The sequence below is a fragment of the Microtus pennsylvanicus genome, chromosome 12, assembly GCF_037038515.1.
Source record: "Microtus pennsylvanicus isolate mMicPen1 chromosome 12, mMicPen1.hap1, whole genome shotgun sequence".
Classification (NCBI taxonomy): Eukaryota; Metazoa; Chordata; class Mammalia; order Rodentia; family Cricetidae; genus Microtus; species Microtus pennsylvanicus.
This window is the reverse complement of record NC_134590.1, coordinates 60551744-60565987: the sequence shown is the minus strand read 5'-3', so window position 1 is coordinate 60565987 and position 14244 is coordinate 60551744. Positions and strand designations below refer to the sequence as shown.

Below are 14244 nucleotides of genomic sequence, written 5' to 3'. Positions count from 1 at the left end.
CAAATGCATTACTGACGATAGTTCAAGAACTGATTTCTTACACACACACACACACAGTTATTATAGTTTTGGTTTTCCTCTACTCTGTCCATCAAGGTCATAATGAAGCAGTTAGTTACTGCAACTGCCATGTTTTCTTTATGGCTCCAACAGCAGAGGGAGCCTGGATTCTACAGTTGCGGAGGCCCCCAAGCGAAACGAGCAGTGGCACTAGAAGTGACAAAGTTTTTCATTGTAATGATGTCCTTTGGGGTTTTGATTAATTCAGCTGATTTCTACCCATCAGCTAACCAACTGAATGCTCCCTCATGAACCTTGAACAAGGTCAGCAGTGGGTCATGCAAGGCACTAAAGTTAGCATGCCTCTAAGTTGCAAATATGTTCTAACTAACAATTATCTAGTAAGTCACCAGTGGGTCCTCAATCACAACACCTCATGCTGGGATTATAACTAATTACAAGACACCCTTCGTTTTTGATTACCTCCCCATGTGGTTCTAATTAGATTCAGCATGAGTGCTTGATCACGAAAATTTCATCAAGTAGTTCAGGGCCTGAAAAATTTTTAAGTTGATATGCATGAGAAATGTCCCCTTCAATATCAAAGGACAGCCTAAGGTATTGGTGACTTGATACAATTTTGGTGACTTGCTACAGTTAAGATTCTTTAATTATATAAGTAGAAAGAGGTTTGTGTAAGTTCATCCACAGATAATAATTTAGGGTTTAGCACTGGTATGAGTTACCTGTGCATAAAGTATGTATTAAATCCATGTATTTAACCTCAGAAGGTTCCAGGGTGCAAGTGATACATGCCATAAAAGGAAAGCATCTTGGAGCACATGATTTGTGTAGTGACTGGTCCAGCTACCTTTCAAATTATCCTTAGTTTTACTTTAATAATCAATGGCAAAATATGTGCATATTTTAATAAAATTGCACTATTTAGTTTTGCTTTTGTCTTGTTTTCAAGACAGGGTTTCCCTGAGTAGCACTTGCTGTTTTAGAACTATCCCTATAGACCAGGCTGACCTCAGACTCAGAGATCTGTTCCTGCCTCTGCCTCCCATGTGCCGCGATTAAAGGCATGCACCATCACTGCCCCAGCTTAATAAAATTGTACTCCCTAATTTAAAAAAAATTAAGAGTATCACATTAAAGGCCAACTGGCTCAAATTTATGACTCTCCCAAATGCTAGTATTAAAGGTGTATGCTGCCACAGCCAGCTTCAACTCTAACATTTCATCCAAAAACTGCCAAGGAGAAATACAAGTATACCTAAAAGATGGGGGAATGCCCAAATTGTGATCCTGCTGACCCAAATAGATACCTGTCTAAGCCTGGAAAATGTTTAGCCACATACCAGTTTAAGCAGGGCTTGGTGCATGCTTATCACAGCTACAAAGTGAGACCACACTCTTCTTCCTCCCCATCCTCTCTCTTGCACAAGATACTAAAAGTTTATAGGATAAAAGCACAAATCTAGCTTCCTAGAGAATGTTCGTGGGCAGTTCAATTTTTATTAATATTTTATTAATATTTCATAGGCCCATGGAAAGGAGGTCACTCAGCCTTAGTTGCAAAGGGAGGAAAGGGGTTGGGTTTAGAGAATTTCAGTGTCTTCTCCAAGATCAGAGTTTCTAAATGGTAATGGCTGACCACTGACTGTGAGATTCAACTCCAGGGTTCTGCTCTTGTCCTCCAGCCAAACTATGTATAGTCTGGGTTTATTTCTGGCTAGGAGTATCTCCTGGAACTCTAAAACAGGCACGAGAAGCTACTTGGAGAAAAGGTGGTTCTCTCACTCCACACAAAACTCCCTGCAAGGTATAGAGATCCTGGAGGAAGGGGTAAAGAGGGACTTTGTTGGCTGACTTAAGACCAGAGAGCAGCATATCATTCCAGAATGGAGAGCAGCGGGGGGTTGCTGGCAGTGCTAACAGAAGAGATATAGACACTATGTCATGGCCATGTTATTCAGCAGGCTTGAATAATATCAAATATTTAATAGCATATTTAGCCCCACACAAAGCATATCTACTCATTTCCATTCAAGTTCAAGCACTTCCAGATCTTGATGAGGTCCTATTTAAGAACTGGTTTTAGGTTCCAAGGCTGCCCTCTGCTGGGCAGGCCCTTGCCCTTGTTCGCCTGAAAGCTCTGCTCAAGGTTCAGTAATAGCACTTTCCTCCTCTGCTGCTGGACACTAACTGTAGCAGTTCCTCCACTCTTTCTTTAGGCAGGCTCATGATGGGCAGGGTTTCTGAATTGCTGGCCCCACACTGACTGCGGCATTCAGCAATGCACACTAGAAGTATTGGAAGGAATGAGAAATGTAGGCCACAACCAGCCCTGTGTTTGGGCTCCAAAAGGTCCAAAGCAAGTGTGATCTCTCCAGAAAGCATGCAGTCTCTCGGGTGGTATGGAGACCAGCTCCACCAATCTGCTGTAGGCGCCTGAGCAAGCATTTTGTGTCATATTCTTGGAATGGGAACAACAAGTCTTATGTGGGGCTGCTGTGAAGATTAGTATTACTAATCCATGTAGAAAGAACACTTGGTCCAGAGCCTGGTGTGGCTGGAACAGTCAGCTAGCACTCAGCAACCCCAGACCAGAGTCTTAGCACTTCACCTCATGGCATGCAAAGAACAGTGGCTCAGAGAATAAAGCCATTGATTTAGAAGGAAAGGTGGAACCTATGTCTGTCCCTGCTGAAGGCTGTAACTCAATGGGCAATCTTACAGTGGTCTTGGGAGGTTTGGAGGTGATAGCATTGGGGGACTGAAAGGAGAGTGACATATACAAGCATTTGTCCTGCCTGGTTCCAAGTAGCTTGGGGACCCTACTGCATTACACAGCCACTTTCCTAAGAGGCTCACAGGAAGGAGCTCACCCCCTGTGCCCTCAGGTTTACAGGTTCTGAGAAAGCTCCAGAGTGTGAAGAGCCTTGGCTCAGCAGCTAGCACAGCGTATATAAATGTGGTTGTCTGCTGTCATGGGAATGCAGACTTATGGTAGGGAGGTCAAGGAAGCAGGCTTCAGAGAGTGCAGCAGTGACTTGGAGAGGACATGCTGAACTCTGGAATCCCCTGAGGAGGAGAGTAACTGCCCTGCTTTGTGTCTCACAAGCCTCCAGTTAAAATACTTTCTGCTACACTTTAAAGCAAGAATGCCAGCTTTAAACCAAAGTACACAGTGAACATAAGTAACAATTTTACATGACTTTATTTAATAAAACCACGTATTTACAATTCAAAAAGTCCTAGTTTGATACATTTTACTAAATAAAATTAAAGGTTAACTGTACAAGCAATTAAAACATGATATGTAGCAAGTGTTATCAGGAGTTTCCTATTGGCAAACATGGAAAATATAGTCACAAACTGAGTAGTTAGAAGTACCTTTGAAGTGAGCATTGCTCCCAAGGTGACAGGAAGCCTCCCTTGCAAGCTCCCTCTAGAGTAAGAGCTGCCCAGCACCCTCAAGTTTAGGACTGAAAGTCAACTGCAAGCGAGGTGGGAGGTGCAGACTTCTGTAGGATCTGTTTCCAGTTTGCCAAATCAGGAGCAGGAGAGATGCCCTCAGAGAAGAGGAACTTGGAACGGTATAGCCTCTAAGGAGGGCACATCAGGCTCATACAAACAGGCTATGAAAACCCTGTTTGGACTAGAGATGCAGTCAGTGCTTGGCTGGCATGGAGTCCTGTTTGAGAACTTCATCCACGCCCACAGATTTATGTCAAACAAGAAAAGTTAAGAGCTGGGTTGTGAACACACAGAGAATTCCACAATGGCATTCACAACAAGGTGCCCAAGTCCCCTTGTCACAACACTTTCTGTATGACTTAGGAATGTCTTTATGTACAGTAAGAAAATATATACATCTTGAGAGAACAGATGCCCATATCATGGAACAAAACTAAGTACATCTGAAAGGAACGACAGCAGACAGGTCTGGGTACTCCGCTCCTCATAGGCCAGCTGGGCCTGGGCTACATTCAGTATCTGATGTCAAGAATGGCTGGATCTGGAGGACACTGGATGGCTGATGAAGACAGCCTCCTCCAAGAGGTCAGACATCAGCCTTTCACACTAAGGCAGAGAGCTATATGGAGGGTGTTCGGTAGCCTCCCTGGAGAAGCCAAGAGACTACAAATGAGACTCCAGGAGAAGAAGAGTGATGGCATGGGTGAATGGCGTGAATATGACAACCTGCTGATGCACTGGGCTATCACCAACAAGCACAGCACATGAAGGGAACCCATGCAAATACACTGTCATAAGGCCGACCCAAGTCTCCCTGCCACATGCTGTAGTCAGTCAAGGGCTCCCCAATGGTTGTCAGACACTAGAATGATGGAGAAGATGATTTCTGGGGGTAGCAGGTATGGTTTCAGAGGGCTATGGACTATAGACCACATAGGCATTTGCTGGAAAATAGGTTCTCAATCCCAGCCTACCTGTACCCTCAGGGACAAGGATGCCAGTGGATTATCAGGAGGTAATCAGTTTCCACAGATACTGGATGTCTTTTTTATTATTCTATGCAAAAACTATTCATTTCTGTGAATTTGGATAATCAAATTACTTATACAAAGTTCTCAAGTCAAGGAAAAGCTACAACACCAACACCCTCACCAATGAGCTGAGAGAAATCAGCTGGAAAGGGAAGGGCTGATGATGCCGAGAATCCGGAAGACTGCCCTTCTCTTCAGTTCCCACAGCAGTGTGTGAAGCCTATCTTCTAAAGCCAGATGGGTACAGGAGAGAATCACTGGCACTTAGGAGGGGTCCAGCTACTCAGGTGACAAAGGCAAAAAGGGACATTCAGCTAAAGCAAGGAAACTGTCTCCCACACAGCGATGTTTTCAGAGGCTGCCATGACCAGCCTCCCAGAAACATGCAGGTTAAGAGAAGCAAATTTTGCAGTCTCTTCCTACCCCTTTCTTTACAGGGCCCATCTCTATCGCTTCTCAGCATGTGGCTCCCCTGCTCCAACCACTATGGCTCCCAAGATGCAATGAATGTTACTTGGGAGAGTGAGATCCTAATGTGAACGCTCAGTCTTTCTGCTGTCATGTGTCACGGCAACAGGGTCAAATGACAACACAAAGGTCAGGTGAATTTTCAGGAGTCTATGAACATTCACCAGCAACTACCCTAGAAGGTCAATCTTCCTTATGCTGTCCTTGGCAGGGAGATTTAAAACACACCCTTCGGGCTAGAGACATGGCTCAGCGGTTTAAGAGCACTGATCGATCTTCCAGAGGACCCAGGTTCAATTTCCAGCACCCACATGGCAGCTCACAACTGTCTGTAAGTAACTCCAGTTCCAGGGGACCGGAAAACCATGATAAAATACCAATGCTCATAAGATAAAAATGAACTTAAAAACAAAACAAAACAAAAAAACCCAAAAAACCCCACCATCTCTGGAAAGATTATCTCAGTAACTAAATAAATAATTCTTTTCTTAACCAACATACGAGCCAATAACATCTCTGAGGTCTCCTAATAATATTTCTCATGCCTCTTGGCTAAGAAAATTGTAATATACCTTCCAGTAGTTGGCATAATAGCATCACAATTTAATTAACTGCGCTGGAATAAAGGAGCAAGGAGACAGCCTGCCCTTTCTTGAACCCATGTGGAAAATGCAGTGGCTAGCCATGACCAATTCCAGTGCAGAGGTCCACTGAGCCACTTAAGGCTAAGCCTGGATGTAATTCTTTAAGAGCTGCTTTGTTTTAAGGCCAACTCCAGCATGAGAAATCCAACATGGAAAGAGCCTTGTTCTTCACAGGCTTCAGTCTGAAAGCACAGAGGTGCCATGTGGAGCTCTGCTTCAGTGCCAAGTGCGAGGAACCCCTGAGCCTCAGTGTCTGAGGGATGGGCTTCCTTTTTCCATTTCCCGGCTGTCTTTCTGCAGCGCAGACAGCACCTAGAATCACAGAGAAGACAGCTATGGTTAGACCCACAGGCCAAGTGACCCAAGAATCTCATAGGAACAGTAGAAAAACAGCAGCCATCTAACACTCCCATTCCACCCCCTACAAACCTGTTCTCTGGGCTGCTGGTTAGCCCCTGAACAAAGCAAAGAGGCCCAGGTTTCCCCCAAGGCACTAACAAGTCTCCTCCCCCATGATGCTCACATAGTTGGTCCCTCTCACCAGCGAGATGGCCAGACAGAGGTGTGACACAGTCTTGAAGTGACTCTCCCAGCTTTTGGTTGACACTTATAAGGAGCACCCCACTGCACTGCTGCCTAACAGCAGTGACAACCAAAGGCTACATTCCTGAACCCACTGCATGCCAAGCAGAGCACTCTTTGAGGCCAGACTGCCATCACCGTCAACCTACCTTTCCATCTGGATTCAAAAGCCACTATAAGCAATAGGATGGAAGATCCCAAAAACCTTCACACAGGCCCCACCTTTCAGAGGGACTCCCCTGACTCTCCTTGGTTTCAGGCTCTGTTGCCACCATCTTGAAAGTCTCAGGAACGTTAGAGCCAAGATCCCATGCTTCTATTCACACTGTTCTTTATTAATCAAAGAAAGGCTCTCCTCTGCCCCTGGATTCCTGACGATAATAGCAACATCAGTTCTGCTCCTGTGTGAACTGAGTACATCTTCTTAATTGCTTTGTTGAACTATAATTCATAGGCATTTCACCCCCAAAAAAGCATGCAAGTCAATGGCTTTCCAGATCTGCAAGCCTCACCAAAAGTCAGCTTTAAAGCATTTTCAAACTTCAAGCAATGTCTTGGGCTGCTGAAACAGCTCACTGGGCAGAAGTACTTGTCACCAAGCCTGAAGACTGCTTTCAATGCTGGGATTCCCATAGCGGAAGGAGAGTTGTCTGCTGACCTACACACTTGTTGCGGTACATGCACTGCCCCTCTCTCATGTAGTCATACACACAGAAAACAATAAATGTTTTTTTAAAAAAAGGTTAGGGAGGAGGGGAGCTTTTTGGCACATTCTTACAGAGATGGCCTAGAAATACTGACACTACAGAATAGGGGCAGTCTTCCTACACACATTTCTCGAGCTGCCAGAAACCCAGACATGAGCCAGGCCGTGAGCAGGCTCACTCAACAGTACGCTGCTTCAGCCTCACAGCTGTGTCGCATACCCACTTACCTGTGCCCATTTCTTGTTCCGGCTCTGCATCTGGACTGTGGCGATGGATGCAAACACCTCATCTGCTGGCAGGTCCTCAGGCAGCCTGGTCAGAAACTGGGCACTGTGGATGAAGTCCATCCTAGTCAGGATATCCTCGAATAGCTTCAGGATGCCCAGAGCGGTGCGGAAGAGAAATTCCTCCCCGTCTCGACAGAACACGTCCCAGATGCGGCAGGCCAGGTCCAAGGGCAGGGACTTACTGTACAAGGTGAAGATCCTGGGGAGAGGTTTGGGATGGCTTAGGCATGCACAACACCCCGAGTCCCTGCCTTTTTTTTTTTTTTTTAGTTTTATTGAGAAAAGGAGAAAAAAAAAAAACAAGTTTCCACCTCCTCCCAGCCTCCCATTTCCCTCCCCCTCCTCTCACCCTTCTCCCCCTCCCCCCACTCCTTTCCCCCTCCCTCTGAGTCCCTGCCTTTTATACACTGTGGATGACACTGGCTGCATTCACTCTGAAGGCCAAAGTACATTTCACAAAACAGCACTGTTACCATCAATGTGTTATCAAACACCACAAAACTTTTGAATCACAGATAATGGAAAACTCCTACTTGGAGCAGATGTCTATCAATCACCACTGTGTGCTTCCTGAGACAGATGCCTGTCTAGTAAGACAGGCTATATATCTCAATAGAGCTTGGAGTCAGGTAGGGAATAAGAACAAAGAGGAGAGAGTACTATTCGTCATTCTCCTTGTAGGGGGGTCAGCAATGCAGCAAGGCGTGAATTTTTTGAAGTCACTATTTGATTTTTGAGACAGAATCTAGTTACACAGCAGACTATGCTGGCTTTGAATTCATGATTCTTTTGTTACAACCTCTGAGTGATGGAATATAGGTGTATATGCCTGGTTTTCTCAATAAATCTGACCGTAGATTACTAAAAACTGACCTTATACTTTAATAATGCAAACTATCAGACGAAAGGCATTCTCTTAAAAATATAATTGAAAAGACAGGCGGTGGCGGTGCATGCCTTTAATCCCAGCACTTAGGAGGCAGAGGCAAGCAGATCTCTGTGAATTTGAGGCCAGCCGGGTCTCCAGAGCTAGTTCCAGGACAGGCTCCAAAGATACACAGAGAAACCCTGCCCCTGCCCACATATATATAGATATAGATAGATATAGATAGATATTGATGTGTTGATATAATTGAGAGCTGAGGAGATAACTCAGTGGTAAAGTGAGGACCTGAGTTTGACACACAGCACCCAGGTGCAACAACATGCACTTGTAATCTCAGGGCTTGAGATTTAGAGAGAGGCAGATCCTTGGGGCACACTGGGCAGCCTGCCCAGCCTACTTAATAACTCTAAACAATAAGAAACCCTGCCCTTAAAAACAAGTTGAATGGCTTCTGAGGAATGATCCCTGGAGCTGACCTCTGCCCACACACGCATATACACTCATACACAAATGATAGTAACATTCCAAACTATTTAACACCTCTGCCCTAGGGTCAAGCACTTCTAACCTGGATTGAGTCTATGTCATCAGGTGCGTCCAGAGCATGTGTCTGTTTAGTATTATAAAGTGAGAAGTCTGGGTATGGTGGTACACATGTGTAATCCTAGCCCTTGGGAGGCTGAGGAATGTAGAAACCTAACCCACACCTTCCCACATGCAAACACCAGTCCACACATGGGAACTATGTCTCCCATCTCCTTCAAGACTGATAGGGCCAACAAGGACAACAAAAAAGATTCCTCCACATATTTTTTTTTTTGATCCCAAATCCACAAACTAAACTTTATTCTTTTCTTTCTCTCAGGTAGCATAAAACTACTGAATTCAGATTTGCATGTGGAACTCCATCAACTCCTTTAAGCAGGTATGAAACAGCACTGGAATAGCAAGGCCAGGTCTCCCTAAGGATGGCTATGTACCAAACCTTTCTGATTCTAAATAGCTCCTTTTTTCCCCTCCCAATATTTATTTTTAATATTTTAAATTATGTATATATGTGTGAGTACGTGCACATGAATATAGGTACCTATGGAAGCCAAAGGCATTAAGGTCTCCCTGGAGCTGGAGTTACAAGTGGTTGTGAACTACCTGATGTGGGTGCTGGGAACCAAACATGGGTCCTCTGAAAGACTTGTAGTGTGTGCTGTTAACCACCGAGCAATATCTCCAGCCCACTGACCAAAAGAAAACAGAAGACCAGGATAGTCTCAAACTTGCCATCCTCCTGTGTCAAGTCTCAGAGTCCTAGGTCACAAATACTTTTTTGAAGCCTGCTGTATTGCTACTTGCTACTCACTGGTGATAACAATACAAAGTGCTGAACAGACAACTCAGGAGCAGAAGGGACAGACAAACACAGATGGGATTTAAGGACAGAAAGGAACTGTCAGGATGTGTGCACAGAGGGCTGAATACATGCGAATGCTCTTCTACATCGCATGTTTGGGGAAGAACACACTGCTGAGGAGGGGCAGTTCCATCCATCCTAAAGAGCAAGCAGGCGGCCAAGAGAGGAGCTCCAGGATGCTCTCCACACCTGTGGCAGAGTTCATGACCAATCCATGTCTGAGGGCAGCATGATGATGAATCATGCCAGATGATGAAGCAAATCAGGTATTGGAGAAAAAGCGGTCTGGGAAGAACAAGGGCAAAGAATGAGCAAGGCCTGCTAGACAGTTCAATAGGCTCTGGACTTTATCCTCAGTGGACTGTGAGAGTCCGAGGGAGCAGGGGAGCTGGCCCAAATCAGGTATGAGCTGGACAGTTGTGGGGAAGCAAAGAAAAATCCTAAGACATCAGGTCACCAGCTGAGCCACCCAAAGGATAAAACTGCCATTTTATATTCTGAGGCATGATCTGTGCTGAAAGTCAGCCATTCAGGTGATATATGCATTTGACTGTTGGTTCAAAGGGAAATTCTGTGCCAGCAACAGAGCTGTGCAAATAGTCTGTGTAGAAAGGACCAAGTCAAGAAACGACAACCAGGATCAGAACGTGAAGGCTATCAAATTGCTCCCCGGCCTGCATTGCACATAGAAGAGTATACCTGACCTCACTGTTAACAACTATTCTTTGTTCTATAACGGAGTACAAATGGTTATGGCTTAGAATAGTATATTACCTTTAAATTTATGTGCCTTCTAAAGAAAATCTTTGTTTCATAGCAGATACCTCCTCATTCAAGTCTCAGCCCTGGTGACCTCCTTGGGAGGCTGTTACTGACCCTCAGGATAGATGATTCTTACTGCTGATTTGTTGTTTTGTATGGGGGAATTTTGTTTAGTCTTAAATATGGATATCTATTTCCTCACAATTCAGTGTCTTCATGAGATCAAGGTATAAGTAGGGATGCCCAGCTTTTTCTGAGGCCTTTCCCCTGGCATGGAGAAGGCCCACTCTTCCCTGTGTCTTCACATGGCCACAACCAAGTGTTTCCTGTCAATGTTCACATTATACCTTCTGCATTCCCTTCTTATCCGTCACAGTTCACAGAGCACCCACAGTTCTCTTGGAGACAGTACAGTGCTGGTAAAGAGGGGCTCTGTTGTTATTAATACTGAGTTATTTCTCTGTGCCTTTCATACCTTCCCATCTTTAGGGCCCTGCAGACTCCAGCAGGCATCTCAATAACATGCTTCCAAAAGTCCCTCTCTGCTCAGGTCAGGGGCCACCTATAGCCATCAAAGCATGAGTTCTCTCAAAGAATATGTGGCTGTGACTAAACTCCTCCTATCCTCTGCTCTTGGCTATAAGTGCCTCTAGGACTCAGGTCTTCCCTCAGTTCTCAGCAGTCCCTTCATATTCCCTTCTTTCCCTTTTGTTACCAGGAGACTGCAAATGCTTAACTAGATTTCAAACCACATTTAGGCTCAAAAGTCATAGAAAAAGAGCTGGGAAGCACCTCCATGGGCTGGTGAGCCACTTCGCTCAGCCACTGGGCAGCAGTTGATGCCAGGTTGGCTCTGGTTCTGAGGAACTAGAGAGAATAGGAAAGTTGATGTACGCACGTAGCCCTCCCCTTATCTTAAAGCCCAATTTCATATCTTCTCTATGACTTAAGGCTCCCTGCTCCCAGCCAGTGACTATGTACAGGAGTGGGGTATGCAGTGAAGTCCCTTGCCTTCCCAGGCCCTTCTGGTATTCCTACCACAGCGGGAAGACAGAATTTGAGAAGAGATATTTCTTTGCTCAGGCCCTTGCAAATACTGAACAAAATATTAAGCAAGGCACTTTCAGGGCTGAGTCCAACTACTATAAAGGAATGCATTTTTGTGCCGCTGCACCAATGCCATGGGCTTTCAAGAGTAAGACCAGAGCTGTGAGCATCCATTACTCTATAACACATGTGGGCAGAAGGGATAATCTTTCCGGCTGAGCCTTCAGTATTCCCATAAATATTTTTAATCTAGCCACGCCCAATCCAATCACTTTTCTGAGTTTGCACTGGATTAGATATGAAAAGAACTGAAGCTGTAGGACACACCCCCGAGGAGCCAGTCCTCTTTACAGAGAGACCCAGGGCTACATGTGAGCAGCCCCAGGCTGCAAACCACAACCCAGAGGCACTCTTGCTCTTCCATGGACCATACCTCCTTACTACAACCCAAGAGGGGGCATTCTTACCTCCACTTTGCAGATGAAGATACTAAAAACAAAGCACATGGTAGAAACCTTATTGCAGCTTAGGGAGGGGGGAATGTCACCTAACAGTCTTGCCCACAGAGAACCTATGGCTAAAGACTTGGACCTACAGGCCACGAAACAGACTTCTGGCTGTGTTCAACTTGCTCAACCGGACTGGTTCCTAGAAATGAGTCTTTCATCCAACACTGGTTCAGGAGCACCCTCAGCTGCTATCCTACCCACGTTCCCCATGTTTCTAAGAAAGTCAGGAACACATAGAACAGGGATGTGAGTTAAGAACCCATGGGCCTGTGGCAGCCAGCTTCCTTTGTAGACTTGCATGCAGGCAAAACCAAGGTGGCCACCCAGATTCAGTTCAAATTCAGACACTGAGTACAGAAACACTCCTGGTCCCAAGAGTATTCAGTAAAGCACTTTCTGCTGCCTGCAGCCCTACCCTGAGTCAGCAGCATCCTCTTTGGTCCAGCACCTGGGAGGTAACGGTAAAGCCCTGTACTCAAACAAGCTGTAAGCCAGTGCTGCTGCAGTTTCCTTCTACCATACTCAAAGCCTCAGTTAGCCAGCACTTCCAAGGGGGCTGGAGGGTTCTCTCCTCTCTCTCTCTCCCTGACTACAATGTGGTACCTACCCTCAAGGTATCCTGGGCAGATCCAGAGCCCAGGAGGTGAGACCTATGAATGAACTTAGTACAGAATGCAATGGAAGCCTAATCACTGGCAGTCACTTCCTTGAACCTACCCCACAAGGGGAAACCCCACAGAGTGATAGCTCTTCATCTCAAGGCATATTTGGAGCATCTGTTAGGTCTTTGGACTAGCTCAAGATTATTGTTACAAAACTCACATCTCCAAACAACTCTGCCGTTGGAAACAAGGGAAAAATCTCCTGGGAAGTTAAGCTACCTCTCGTCAGCTCTCCCATAGTATTTAGACCCTTGATAGTTAGAACACTCAAAATTCCATAGGCAACGAAGACAGCTGACAGGCCATTTCTCTGATCTTCAAGTCCATGGCAGAGACAGCTAAAGAAGGGTCCTGGCCAGCTACCTTCATTACGCTCTGCCCTGCAGGGCTAGAAGGGGAGGAGGCTGTTCAGCAGAACAAGTGGACAAGTGGCTTTAGGTCACTGGCACCTAAAGGGACTTGGAAACAGAAATGTCCTTGTCCTGCCCAAGACTTGAACCAAGGATAGGGCCAGGCCTTGAGGATATAGAAGTGAACCACGAGGCTCTGAGAGGAACTAGAAAAATAGATACCTTGAAAGTATGGGTGGTGCTGGAGGAGGGTAGAGAGCAGAGCCACTAGGTGTCTGCTCACCCTATGCAGCCGTCTCTGAGCACCCATGGAGCCACACTTGATCCCTGGGGCTGGATGCTTCTCACACACTCTGTGCACTGTGTAGGGCACATGAACATGATTCAGGTCAGACCCAGTAATTCTGAGTGTAAATGTGACTTGAGGAGGTGGCAGGACACAAATGGAGCAAGGCTCTGGAGTCACACTAAATAGTACGCACACTGGAAGGTGACACTGGGTGAGAAAACTCCAAGGACAAAACAATGAGTATTTTCGCATGCAGCCTCTAGTGACCGGGACCTCCCCTGACCATCAGGACCCAGCACTCTTGGGAGCCAGGCTCATGCAGACCATTAATAACTGAGTTAAGGATAATCAGAGAAGGCACTGCCTGAACGCAGTTCAACTTCAGCACAGCACTTCTAGAGCCAGCCTGTGAGCCTAGCCCTGTAATGCGGCCACACACACGGCAGGCATCCTACTTGGCCCTTACTTCAGAAAGCAACAGCATTATATCAGGAACAAGCCACCCGTCAGGCCCTCACGGAAGCACAGTACTCAGAAGGCCCCGGTCATCAACCACATCATGGTATAAAGGACTCAGAAGCAAAACCCGGTAGAGCTTTCTTTCCTTGTGAACACCCTGGACTCACAGCCCTGCAGGCTTGGAAAGGAACACACAAAGCTGCCCTTCAGAGCATGACTTGGAGTCTCATCAGACTCCAAGTCAGTGAGATTAGACCATCATGGACAGAACAGAACATTTCAGAACACACTCCATATTGTCATGGTGGTTCTGCTTCAAGGAGCCTCTGCCCCAGTATACACAAGTTAATGTTCTACTGGGTTACCACACAGCATGCTGCATTTTTTAACCCAAGGTAAAAAAAAAAAATTATTTTTGGATAGAATCCAGCCTAGAATCTAAAGTTCCTGTGGAAGAAATCAACAAGACCAGACAGATGTTTAGGCTTCTGGCTGTGGGGAGGGTCTGCCTCCCAATGACCTTTTGTTCTGGGCTCTAAGTAAGAGAAACCTAAGGGTTCAGGGTTGACAGTCCAATATAGATACAAAACTTAGGATAGCAAGGAGCTATCTGTGTACTCAAATGTTCATGAGGAGGACAAAAATCATCTGTTAAACAAAGGTACCC

The 14244-nt window shown here is 45.8% G+C and overlaps 1 protein-coding gene across 7 annotated transcripts in view; it reads right to left on the bottom strand.

The window, feature by feature from the left end:
- Positions 1 to 3207: 3207 nt before the first annotated feature.
- Positions 3208 to 14244, bottom strand: part of Tbc1d14 (TBC1 domain family member 14) — a 115024-nt gene continuing 103987 nt past the window's right edge. For all 7 annotated transcript variants that reach the window (XM_075943760.1, XM_075943758.1, XM_075943761.1 and 4 more), the window contains 2 exons: positions 7146 to 7404; positions 3208 to 5941 (listed from right to left, as the gene is read on the bottom strand). In XM_075943760.1, the coding sequence (XP_075799875.1) occupies positions 5876 to 5941; positions 7146 to 7404 (325 nt within the window). In that variant the 3' untranslated portion in view covers positions 3208 to 5875. The remainder of the gene's footprint in view (positions 5942 to 7145; positions 7405 to 14244) is intronic.